Here is a 13,756-nt window from a genome sequence, read left to right as displayed (position 1 = left end):
TTTCTGAGGGCCACTGCTGATGATGATGCTGAGGAAGCATTACTTCCTCCTCCCGTAACACGAAAGGACTGAGACCTTAGCGGAGTCATAAGCTCCAACCATATCCCCATGTCCCTATCGTCCCATCTCATTTCAGGACGAACTGCAAGACGTTGACGAAACTGTTCGTCATACTTCCACCACGCAAGACCGCCATACGTGCGACAAGCACTAGCTATTTCATTGAGGTAACAAAATAGGGAAGAGCAAAGCTCAGGGTTCTTTTCACCAACTACACTTGCAAAAATGCAAAAGGCAGTTGACCAATTAGATAAAGTTTTTGGCAATTTTCTAAATTTCTTTTTACGCTCGTCATCTTCTTTTTTAGAAGACTCACTCCTTACATCATCCTTGATGTCAAAAACTTGATCCACCGGAAGCAATGAGAAAATTTCAATAAACTCTCTACGCCAAATCTTTTCTTTTATCTCTAAAGATAAATGAATACCCAAAGGCCCAACCGAACATAAGCAAGGGCGTCTCAAAGCCTGATCAGATACCTTAGGAAGCCCTACCATACTTGCACTACTTAAAATTACCGAGGGTGCCTGCTCAGGAGGACCACCTCCTGAGGGCGCAATTTGCTGAACCCAAACACCAACCGGGCCTGGAGTGCCCTCAGCACTCACCGGACCACAACCTTCCAATCTAGCTATTAAATCTTTCAATCCTTTCAACATCAGCTCACACCTTACCTCAGAAGCATTCGAAGCATTCACATTAACACTTGAACTCTCACCTGCATCATTGGACATTACAGGATTCTCCCTTGTAATGACCGTCTCCCTCCTTGCTTCCTGGCATGTTGATTCACTACCTTTTCTCTGTTTATCTCTTTCATTTTCTCTCCTTCTAACCGGAGTCCTAGACCTTCTGGGTCTCCCTCTTTCCCTTGACTGTTTATCCAATGATCCCCAAAGAGAAGAATCGCCTAATTCTTTGTTTTGTCTGGACGTAATAGGCGAACGGGATCTCTCCCGTCGCCGTGAAACTGAACTCCTGGAACTTTTCTCCTGTCTCTTTCTTTCACTGTGGACTACCTGAGGCTGAGAGGATGCGTATTCCCTGTTAGCTAACCTTCTATCAAAAATACTACCACCCCTATCACTATCATTACTAACCATAGTGTTAACCCTCGCTGAATTACTCGCCCTATTACCTTCAGAATTAACATTACCTGGAACTAAAGCTCTAATTAACTGTGATACAATATCTAAACTGTTTACCTGCTCAGACGCTGCTGGTCCTGGTAAAGCTGATTGCTCTTCCTCCTCCCCGAAATCACTGTACTGTTCATCGATCCATAAAGAGTCTGCTTCCTCCTGTATCTTCGAAGGAAACGTATCACAGCTCCGGCCAGGTGTTATAAACTCAGGATGAATAGAATCTGAAGAAAAGGAAACGTTAACCTGCCTAGAATTAGCCTCCTTATTTACAATCCTACTTGTTCTATCACTAACATTATGTTCCTTTAAAAACATCTCTCTAGCACTATCATCTAAACTGGCATTCTCCCAATTTCTAAAACTCTCTGGCCTAACATCCCTCTCAGCATTTTCTCCTCCCGGACCTGTAAAACAATGCTTTCTTTTTTCCAAAGCCTTTCTACCTGTTGGGGCGGAAGCTCCTACAGTAACTGGCTTATTCAATGTAGTATTCCTTGAGCTAAACTTGTTTGAAGAGTCTGCAGTTGCTGTTCTAGGCTCACTAGCCGTTTTACAATGCCTGCCTACCTGACTGAAATGCTCCTCACAATATTGCTGCTGCATTAGAAAAGGCTCGTTAGCCGTAAACTGATCCTGGCCCCTGACTCTTAAAACTTCCTCATATACCATCTGTGCTGTGTTATCCCGGCCTATATTTACCTCAGGCCTAATTGCTGTGCAAATTTCTACTTGCCCAATGTTATTTGGGCCTTCTCTGATTAAAGGCCTCAATGCCGTGTTCGTGTCCTGATGCTGTAATAAATGATAGCCCACATGCTGCCCAACATTATCTTTATTAATGATACCCCCAGGCCTAAAGGCCGTACATTTCTCCTGGTTTGTTGCGCACTTTGGGCCTGTAGCCGTTGTCCCCTGATTTGGCGCCAAAATACTTACGTTCGCCGCCTCACAAGATTCTTCCTCACCAGCCGCCATCTCCGCTTCTTCCGACATCTCTTCATCCCAACGGACGAAAACAGCTCCTGAAAAAGAAGAAGAAGTACCTGGTGCAGCTTCTCCCTGGAGAAACCGTGTTGCGTCCGTTCTGCTGGTGTCTCCCGGTCCTGACCGATTTCTTGCAGCTCCTCTCCTTCTCACCGATGACGACCGCTGACCCGCTGCAGCTCTCACCGCTTTTCCTCTACGGCTCCCGGACTCCTGACGTCTTCCGGTCGATGGACTCAGCCTTTCTGGCGGACGGGATCTCCGCGTCGGCCTGGATGGCTCACCGCCCGCCGTGACGACTCCTCCGGTTCCTGAATCCTCTCCGATCGCTAACCGCTTCCGGACCCAGTCTTCGCCCTTCGATGACAACAGCTCCTGGACCGTCGACAGGATCTTCTGCAGCTCCGACATGGTGAGTAGAAAATAACCGCTTCTCTTCGCAGGTCTTCACTCCTGCTCGGCTAACAGACAAGTGAGCGACGGCTCACGTGACCACGCCCCTAATGCCTAGTGTGAGGTCATTAGCCCCTCCTCACATAGGCATTGCTCCGGGGCCTCATATACCACTGAAAAGAGTACAGGTATACCTCACTTTACAGCGCTTCACTTCACAGCGATTCGCTAATACAGCACTTTGTGGAGCTGAAGTTCAACCTCCAAGGATTTTGAAACAGTGCTGTAATCTTTGTGTGATTGCGAGAAAAGTAACTGGCACCATTTTGTTATGTGCAGTTCACTATATATGTGTGTGTGCTTAGATATGTGAAATACACATTTTTTGCTATTTATTATTATTTGCTCACACCGTTTTTTTGTACTTAGAAAATTATAGACAGTGTTTTTATTTCTATTAGCTGTCACTATTTTATTTAACAAGTATTCAATATACAAGAAAACATAATATTTTACTGGGACATAAATGATTTTTTCATGGACCTGTTCCCCCGAAAGTGAGTTTCAATATATACACATTTACCAGGGGCGTATTACTGCATAGGCCAACGAGGCCCGTGCCTAGGGCGGCAGATTTTGTGGGGCGGCACTTCTCTGTTGCACTAAATATGTGCCTGAAGGAAAAAAAAATTCAAATTTGCGCGGTGGTCACGTGACCGGCTTTTTGCCATGTCACGTGACGTTTTTGACAAGCTGCCCACCCGCCCGCCTTCCTGTCTAGCAAGCCGCAACACAAGAACTTTGTTATCAGTGGTGAGGAGCCTAAGGACTGGAGGGGGCTGAACTGGCTTAACTCAGGTAGGGAAGGGCAGCCACAGCCAAAAGCATTAGTTCACATGCTGACAGAGTCAGAGGACTCAGTGACACTTCAGTGTATTTTCTGTAGCTGTGTACACTGTACAGTCAGTGTGGTTTCGCCTTCATCTAATGCCGCCCTCCTCCTCTGCTATTTTATTACCTGCGGTGCCCTGTACAGTTACACAGTGTGTGCTTGTGTATACTGTGTGTAGCGAGCCTGTAGGCAATAAAATAGCAGAGGAGGAGGGCGGCATTAGAGGAACTAAGTCTCACCGGTTACCCGCTCATTTTAAAAGCATTTTTTTTTCTTCTTAATGTGGCTGCCGCTGGGCAGTATATTAGGCATGCAAACGGAGCTTATTAAAAAGGCAGGGGGAAATAAGGCTCAGTAAATTTTGCCATGCTCACTGAAATGAAAAGAAAAAAATACTTACTTTTTAATAAGCTCCGTTTGCATGCCTAATATACTGCCCCACTGCCCAGCCACATTAAGAAGCAAAAAAAAATGCTTTTGAAATGCCGGTATGTGCACTAAAGACTCCGACTCCTACTCCTGAGGTAAAATCAGGCTGTGGAGTGGAGAAGTGCAGGGATGACAGCTGGAGAATGTCTGCTCTCCCAGACTCCCACGGAACTCAGTGAAAGCAGCGGGAGTTGGGCTGTCAGTATGAACACAACAGCCGACAAGGGGGGTATGATGTTTATTAACTAAAAAAATGCTGTCTCTTTTTTTGCTGCTGGTCTTCTTTCTTTACTGCATTGTCAGTAACGAAAGCTGTGTCTCCAGCAAGCTTTTACTCAGTGCTATTTCTGACACTTTTGAAAGAGTGGGGGAAGGGAGCAGACATGGGGCTGGGACTTAGTAGTGTGTGTGTATATATATATGAGAGACATGTACACACACATATTATATATATATATATATATATATATATAACTCACTCTGTATATATATAATATGTGTGTGTGTGACCATAGTGAATGCAAGCCCTGGTGAACATCTACTTAAAGACTTTTTTTTTTTTTTTTTTTTTACACCCTGACCAAAAAAAAAGTCTATAAAAAAATGCCTTAAAACTGGGGTGGGGGTGGGGGTGGGGGGGCAGCAAAATTTTGAGTGCCTAGGGCAGCACAAAACCTAAATACGCCCCTGACATTTACTATACAACAAACGTTTTGTATAAATAGCGTGACCGCACAACGTATTTCGCCCCTTTGCAGCCAGCGGATTCTATTATTTTAGTCTGACAGTGACACGTAACGAGGCTGCTAATAAGCAACAGAACTGCAGCGTCTGCACGTGCACTTACTACTACACAGTGCTGTTGCACACTGATGACGCTAACGTATAATCGCTCCATACTGTAAGTAAATAAACGCTAGATAAGTCGCCGCTTTACCAATCAGGCGGTTTAATCACGAGTGGGCGTGAGCTGGTAACTGCCCGGCCTGCATTTATATGCTAGATGACGTTAAAGAGGTGTTTGCAATGTGATCGCATTCGCCATCGCCATCTATAACAGTACAGGCCTAGGGAAAAGGGTGGATTCTCCCTCAGTTCACAAATCATAATAAGAGCCACTATACTCTAGTTCTGATGCTAATGGATGTAGAGGGATATTAGTTCGATAAATTAATAACAAGCCAGATTCATAGATATATTTTTCTTGTTATGTAACCAGGTAATGCTTTAAATCAATAACTGCAGCAGTTTGACAATTCCTAGCTGGCAGTAATTTTCATATCGTGTGAATTATGTCTGGTGGTTTACTTTATAACCCTAGAATAGTTTGCAATAAACTGTTAAAGCTACATGGCTTTATTTTAAGTCTAAAATCAACATTATTTACACAGCCAGGGCACAGTTTATGCTTCATGACACAGACAAGTGCAAGAGAATGCTGTGCAGCCCCTGTCACAATCTTGCAGTGAAATGAAAGTGATACTTTTTAGACCTCCAGTGTCTATTTTTAATCATAAACTTTTTTTCATAAACTCTGCAAACTATTTTGGGGCTATGATGCCCTGATGCAAAGTAGATGATTAAATATTTAATACAGTGTGTTCACTCAAAATATGAATAAAATCAACAAACACAATTAGAAAATGGGAAAGTAATACTTGTAAATCCTGGATCTAGCATACTAGTTGGAATAACAATTCTGCAAAATAGTTCGTTGAAACGTTGATGTATTTTTTAAATAACTGATATGAATGGATAAAACATTTAAACTTTTATTTTTTACAGTTATAGTGTTCTCAGTTAAATACTTCATTAATAGGCACAATATTTATTTTGAGCTTTGTTTTACAATAGTAGATGTGTTAGCAAATATCTAATAATTTCATAAACTTAAGAGCTAGACAGTGGAGGAGCTTGGCAAACAGGAAAACACTTTGGAGTCTTACACAGCATTCCTTACAATACCTGGTGGTCATTATCATTTCATTGTGATACTGCTTTAAATGACTTATTAAGGCGGCATTGCCATTCATGTCAATAAAATTAAAGCCTCTAATTCTCTTCAGCTATTGATTTTTTTTATTTGTATTTATTTTTTACAGCCTTCCCTTCTCAAGATGGCCAAGAAACTGCTTTTAATTGATGTGGACTGTGGTGTTGATGATGCTCAGGGTCTGATGATGGCTTTGGCAGCCCCCAATGTGGAACTTCTTGGTATAACATGTTGTCATGGAAATACCACCTTAGAAAATGTCTGCAAGAATGTGTTACGAGTCTTGCATATTTGTGACAGCCCTGAGGTAACTGTGTTTAACAGTATCACAAATTTTTGCATGTTTTCAGATAATTGAAATTGATTAGTCTCTAAATAATACGAGAACATCATCTAAATATTATTTATAACATAGATTTTAAAAGCAGCATGGCCTAGCGCACTTACCTGGTGAATACTGTGCAAGACAGGCGCAGGGTAATGATGCTTTACAATTTATTTATTTATTTATTCATAAAATATTTTACCAGGAAGGATACATTGAGATTTCTCTCGTTTTCAAGTATGTCCTGGGATCACAAAACATTGCATTGATACAATAGGGTACAATAAAATACAAAAACAATAATAATAATACACATTATATGCAAACATTTAACATAGAGCAGGTATGAAATATTTAATCAACCATGACAGGAGCATTCTGTTTTGAGATATGTATAGAGGGATCTCTTAAAGGATTTTAGGCTTGGGGAAGTTTTTTAAAGTGTGAGGGAGGTCATTCCATAATTGTGGCGCTCTGTAGGAAAAGGAGGATCGAGCTGCTTTTTTTTTGTATTGAGGCAAGCTAAATAATGTGCTGTTATTGGATCGGAGGTTATAGGAGGTGGGAATAGCAGGGGAGAGCATTCTGCTCAGGTAGGGTGGGAGCTTCCCAGAAAGGCTCTAAAAGACAAGGCAGGAAAGATGGAGGGTGCGTCTGGATTCCAGCGACAGCCAGTTTAGTTCTTTTAGCATGTCACAATGGTGGGTCCTGTAGTTACATTGTAGCACAAAGCGGCAGAGCGAGTTATATAACGTATTTAGTTTATTAAGGTGAGTTTGCGGAGCAGGTGCATATACTATGTCCCCATAATCCAAGATAGGCATCAGCATTTGCTGTACAATCTTTTCCTTTACTGTAGGGCTGAGGCAAGATTTGTTTCTGTACAGGGCACCTAGTTTTGGATAAAGTTTAGAGGCAATTTTTTCTATGTGGAGTCCAAAAGATAGATTGGGGTCTAACAACATACCTAAGTATTTAAAAGAGTGGACTGCGGTCAGCGTGCAATTGGATTTTGTTTTGATGCGAAGATGGGAATTTTGTAATTTATGTATTTTAGGTCCCGTTCCAAAGATCATTGTGACCGTTTTGTCAGTGTTTAGGAAGAGTTTGTTTTTCGAGATCCACTTTTCTACCTCTGTGAACTGGTCTTGGAGCACTGTTTCAAGCTGCAGCAGATCAGATTTGTTTGCATAGATTACCGTGTCGTCTGCGTACATGTGTACAGTTGAGGATTTGCAGACATTAGGCAAATCATTTATAAATAATGTGAATAGTAGGGGGCCGAGAATGGAACCTTGGGGAACACCACATGTGACTGGGAGAGGGAGGGAGTCACTGTTAGAGACAGAGACATATTTTCTAAATTATTTGCATTGCAAGGGTTGCATTTTTATTTTAAAAAAAGGAAATAACTAAATAACTTTATTTCTAGCATTCCATTTTTTTTTTTTTTTTTTTTTTCTGTCTGTGTGGGTAATTAGGGGTGGGATTATTTTCACCTGTTTGGGCCTTGGAAGCCTATAAATTTAGCACATTTACTCTGTGAGGTTGCTCTTTTAGGCTTGCTGTATTGATTCTCTGTTAAAGTAACATTGTCTGTTTAAGTATAATAGCTAACCAAGCTATTTTCTAAATTATTTGCTTTGCAAGGGTTGCATTTTTATTTTAAAAAAAGGAAATAACTAAATAACTTTATTTCTAGCATTCCATTTTTTTTTTTTTTTTTTTTTCTGTCTGTGTGGGTAATTAGGGGTGGGATTATTTTCACCTGTTTGGGCCTTGGAAGCCTATAAATTTAGCACATTTACTCTGTGAGCTTGCTCTTTTAGGCTTGCTGTATTGATTCTCTGTTAAAGTAACATTGTCTGTTTAAGTATAATAGCTAACCAAGGTAGTTAGGCAAACAAGGTTTTGGGGTAACCAAGGGGAAATATATTTATTTTATACTTTTAAGTTAAACCTTTTATTAAGAATGTGTGAGAATCTCATTCAGTGTACAGCTTGCCACATGTTTGCATCACTGGAGCAGCCGCTTCTGGGATTATATGTTTGTGGCAAGTGCGAGCATATTGTCTCTTTAGAAACTCGTATTGGGGATCTGGAGGAACGAATTGCAACACTACATGAAATTCAGACACTTGAAAGGGAAATGGATAGGACTGAGCTGGTTGTTAATGGTTCCAGCAGTGGGAATGGGGAGGATTCAGATGAGGAGACTCCAGGATGTAGCTGGGTCACAGTTAGAGGGCGAAGTAAGCGGAAGAGACAGGCCAGTTCTGAGCTGGTACACCCCAATAGATTTGCAAGATTAAGTGAAGATGTTGGGGATATCAGTTCAGGGGTGGCAGTGTCAGAGAGGGCCGTGTTGCCTAGTATAGTGAACAGTCCTTTAGCTGTGGAAGAGGAGCATACTATGGTGGGCAGTCCTTCAGTCATGGAAGAGGGGCATACAAGTCAGGGCCAGAGGCAGATGTTGGTGGTAGGAGACTCTATTATAAGGAAGGTTGATAGGGTAATTTGTCATCCAGACCCTTTACATAGAACAGTTTGCTGTCTTCCAGGGGCTCGTGTTAGGCATATTGTGGAGCGTATTGATAGATTGTTAGAGGGATGCGGGTCTGATCCTGCAGTCATGGTGCATATTGGTACTAATGAAGAAATCAGTGGGAGATGGAGAGTCCTAAAAAATGACTTCAGGGAGTTAGGTAGCAAGCTTAAAGCAAGGACATCCAAAGTAATATTTTCAGAGATATTACCAGTGCCGTGTGTTAACTCAGTAAGGCAGAAGGAGCTAAGGTCTGTTAATTCATGGCTAAAAACATGGTGTAAAAATGAGGGGTTTGACTTTTTAGAACACTGGGCTGATTTTTCACTAGGGTACAAATTGTACAGTAAGGATGGATTGCACCTGAATGACATGGGTGCAGGTGTGTTGGGGGAAAGGATGGTAGCACGTTTAGAGAACTTTTTAAACTAGGCAAAGGGGGGGAGGGTCAATTTGAACAAAATAGAACAGAGAGATCAGTGTCTGAATATGTCACTCCATTAATATCTCAAGGAAGGGATGACTTAAGAAATGTCACATTAGAAAGTATAGAGGAAAGTACACCAAGTAGCAGCAGAAAGCACATGAAAATTAAATGTATGACAACAAATGCAAGAAGCATGACGGGTAAAATGGGGGAGCTGACGCTCTTAGTTGCAGAAGAGGACTATGATGTTATCAGTATAACTGAAACTTGGTGGGATGATTCACATGACTGGGCAGTTAACTTAGAGGGGTATACATTATTTAGGAGGGACAGGAATAATAAAAGGGGTGGAGGAATCTGCATGTATATTAAACCTGACCTTAAACCTACAATAAGGGAAGATATTTATGATACAAGTACCAATGTAGAGACCCTGTGGGTTGAAATAAAGAGTGGGGGGAAAAATCCTAAAAAAATATTACTAGGAACATGCTACAAGCCTCCCAACATTAGTGACCCAGAGGAAACTCAACTACTTATCCAAATAGGTAAGGCTGCTAATAACAGTGCTGTAATTATGGGAGATTTTAACTACCCTGTTATAAACTGGGCCAATGAAACTAGTAATTCAGCTAAGGGGGATAGATTTTTAAATGTTCTCAGGGATAACTTCTTGTCACAATTAATAGAGGAACCAACTAGGAGTAAAGCTATATTGGATTTAGTGCTATCAAACAATACAGATATAATATCAAACATAGAAGTTAAAGAACATTTGGGTAACAGTGATCATAACATGGTCACATTTGAAATCTCTTTTCATATGCAGTGTTTTAAAGGCTTAACTAAGACTTTTAATTTCAAGAAAGCAAAATTCAACGATTTAAGGAAATCATTAAATAATATAAATTGGGACAATGTATTTTCTAATAAAAATACAGAGGATAAATGGATAATATTTAAAAATTTGTTAAATAAATATACATATCAATACATACCATATGGTTATAAAAATAAAAAAATAAAAAATAAGCCGTTATGGCTAAATAAAAATGTGTTAAAAGAAATTAGGAAAAAACGTAGGGCATTTAAATTATTAAAAGAAAATAGTACAGACTCAGCATACAATATTTATAAGGAATGTAACAAAGCATGCAAAAAAGCAATCAAATTAGCCAAAATTGAAAATGAAAAATTAATTGCCAAGGATTCTAAGTCTAACCCTAAAAGGTTCTTTAAGTACATAAATAGCAAAAAATCTAAGAAGGATAATATAGGTACATTAAAATGTGTGGAGGGTAGCATGATAAATAATGACAGGGAAAAGGCTGAGGTACTAAACCAGTTTTTTTCTTCAGTATACACAAGAGAGGAACCATTGAATGATACTTTGGAACAGAATAGAACATGCCAGTCCATACCACTAACTGGGTTTTGTTTAGAGGATATCAGGAAAAAACTAAAAAATATTAAGGTAAATAAAACTCCAGGCCCAGATGGAATACACCCAAGGGTGTTAAGTGAACTTAGCACTGTTATAGACAAACCTTTACTCTTAATTTTTCAAGACTCATTATCCTCAGGCATGGTACCCCAGGATTGGCGTAAAGCTGATGTGGTGCCACTCTTCAAAAAGGGAAGCAGGGATGATCCAGGAAGCTATAGACCAGTTAGTCTGACATCAATAGTGGGGAAGATATTTGAAGGGATTATAAGGGATTATATTGATGAGCATATTCGTGTAAACAAGATTATGAGTTCTAATCAGCATGGCTTTAGGAGAAATAGATCATGTCAAACTAATCTAATTAGATTCTACGAGGAAGTAAGTAAAAATATAGATAAAGGGGAATCAGTTGATGTGATATACTTAGATTTTGCAAAGGCATTCGATACAGTGCCACATGAGAGATTAATGCACAAAATTAAGGGACTGGGAATAGCTGAAAATGTTAGCTCATGGATAAATAACTGGATAAAAGATAGGGAGCAACGAGTAGCAGTAAATGGATCATACTCAGATTGGACAAAGGTAATCAGTGGCGTCCCCCAGGGATCAGTACTGGGCCCTGTTCTTTTTAATATTTTTATAAATGACTTGGAGCAAGGATTAAATAGCGACATCTCTATTTTTGCAGATGATACTAAGTTAAGTAAGGTCATTAGGTCAGAGCAGGATGAACTCTCTTTGCAAAGGGATTTGCGAAAATTAGAACTATGGGCAAGTGAATGGAAAATGAGATTTAATACGGAAAAATGTAAGGTTCTACATTTTGGAAGTAAAAATAAGCAGGCTATGTATTTTTTAAATGGGACAAGACTTAGCCAAACACAGGAGGAAAGGGATTTGGGAGTAGTAATAGATAACAAGCTAAAAATGAGTGCACAATGCAGGGCAGCGGCTTCAAAGGCTAATAAGATACTAGCATGTATTAAAAGAGGCATTGATTCAAGGGAGGAAAGCATAATTCTGTCATTATATAAAGCCCTGGTAAGACCTCACCTTGAGTTTGGAGTGCAGTTCTGGGGACCGATTGCTAAAAAAGATATTGCAGAACTAGAAAAAGTTCAGAGAAGGGCCACAAAGCTAATAAGGGGATTGGAGAAATTAACCTATGAGGAGAGGCTAGCCAAACTGGGTCTGTTCTCTTTAGAAAAAAGGCGCTTGAGAGGTGACATGATTACTTTATATAAATATATTCAAGGCCCATATACAGAGATGGCAGAAGCTCTTTTTATTCCAAGAAAATTGGTTCTGACAAGAGGTCATAATTTAAGGTTGGAGGAAAGGAGATTTAATCTCCTGCAACGGAAACGTTTTTTCACTGTAAGAGCAATAAAATTGTGGAACTCATTACCAAAGGAGGTAGTGAATGCCAATACCATAGATACATTTAAAAATAGTCTGGATAAATTTCTGTATATAAACAAAATTCATGGATATGATTGCTAGTATTAAATGGGTCACATTTTAATGGGGTTATTTAAGCTTAACTGGAGCTTTTTGTAAGTATTTTAGATTTGTATAGGTTGAACTCGATGGACTTCAGTCTTTTTTCAACCTTATCTACTATGTTACTATGTATATTGTGATCGATCCGATACATATGATTTAAACCAGGTTAACGGGTGATCAGCAATACCAGAGTTTTTTAGTTTGAGAAGTAGTAGGTCATGGTCCACTGTGTCAAAAGCCTTTGCAAAATCAAGGAAAATAGCTCCAGTTAGGTGTCCTTGTTCCATGGCAGTTTGGATGTCGTTGCAAACTTTTAGGAGGGCAGTTGTAGTGGAGTGATTCGGTCTGAAACCTGATTGATCAGGGGTCAGATAGTTAGAAAGTTGGTAATACTCGCATAATTGCGTATGGACGCATTTTTCTAGGATTTTTGACAATACAGGGAGCAGTGATATAGGACGATAGTTAGAAACCAAGTTTAACTCCCCACTTTTATGAATAGGCACTACTCTTGCAGTTTTCCAGAGTTTGGGTATGTATCCAGACACCAAGGATTCGTTAATTAGGGTTGCAACAGGCTTAGCAATTGCCGGCGCACTGAGCTTCAACAGCATTGCTGGGATTTGATCAGGTCCTGACTGGTTTTTCATTTTTAGATTATCGAGGTGTTTCTTAATGACATTGAAGGGTACAGGTCTAAAATTGAACTTTTCTATATTGGGTCTTTGCTGTTTTAGTGGGGCCTGATCCACATTTGTAGCTTCAGGATGCGTGCCATTTATTAGTTTGTCAATCAGGGTAGTGGAGCATCCTACAAAATAATTGTTAAAGGCATTTGCTACTTCTAAGGGGAGTTGCAGGTTTTGGTTATCCACATTGACAGTGGAGGGTTGGGAGTGGATTGGTGGATTTTGTAAGTTATTTATGAGTTTCCAAAACTTTCTAGGGTTACATATATTATTGTTCAGATTTTCAAAGAAATATTGCGCCTTAGCCAATTTTGTTTGTTTAGTACATATATTTCGCCATTTTCTATATACACAGTGATCATTCATAGAGCCAGTATGCTTGAACTTTGACCACAATGAATCCCGAAATTGGTACATTTGAATGAGGTCAGCTGTGATCCAATTCAAGTGTGCTCCTTTTACTCTCACCTTACGCAGCGGTGCATGTAAATTCCAAACTTGTAGGAGTTCAGACTGAAAGAATTCAACTGCAGAGTCTAGATCTGGGATTAGGTTTAATCTGTGCCAGGGGAGGTTCTTGATGTCATTTAGAAATGATTGAAGATTAAATTTTTTGAAGGACCTGGTGATTGTAACCTTGGGAGAGGATTTAGTTGCCTTTATTTTGCGCACGCAGTACACTAAGCAGTGGTCACTGAAAATAAAACTATTGATTCATGTTTTCTGTAAAAAAGAGTACAGAATATCTATACATGACTTCTTAATTATTGTTACTCAATTATCCTATGCTTGCTGCTGAAAACATGTTTAAATGTCGCTTTAACATATATGTAATCTAACAAACTTATTTAGCAAAGAAATGCTGTTTAAAAGTTTATAGGGTACATTTTTGGTTATTAAAGGGACAGTCTACACCAG

At 39.8% G+C, this 13,756-nt stretch overlaps 1 protein-coding gene across 4 annotated transcripts in view; it reads left to right on the top strand.

Annotated features, from left to right (window-relative positions):
• The window catches only part of LOC128654052 (inosine-uridine preferring nucleoside hydrolase), a 134,002-nt gene that overhangs the window by 36,668 nt on the left and 83,578 nt on the right, over positions 1-13,756 (top strand). Inside the window, exons 1-2 of one of the 4 annotated variants that reach the window (XM_053707711.1) lie at positions 3,368-3,440; positions 6,006-6,203. In XM_053707711.1, coding sequence (XP_053563686.1) covers positions 6,021-6,203 — 183 coding nt within the window. In that variant the 5' untranslated portion in view covers positions 3,368-3,440; positions 6,006-6,020. Of the gene's footprint in view, positions 1-3,367; positions 3,441-4,725; positions 4,805-4,966; positions 5,123-6,005; positions 6,204-13,756 lie in introns of those variants that run through there. The other 3 variants (XM_053707710.1, XM_053707709.1, XM_053707712.1) reach the window with 3 other exon arrangements.

Source organism: Bombina bombina, chromosome 3 (genome assembly GCF_027579735.1).
Source record: "Bombina bombina isolate aBomBom1 chromosome 3, aBomBom1.pri, whole genome shotgun sequence".
NCBI classification, from domain to species: domain Eukaryota; kingdom Metazoa; phylum Chordata; class Amphibia; order Anura; family Bombinatoridae; genus Bombina; species Bombina bombina.
The sequence above is the reverse complement of the archived record's forward strand: the minus strand, read 5'-3'. Positions and strand labels throughout refer to the sequence as shown.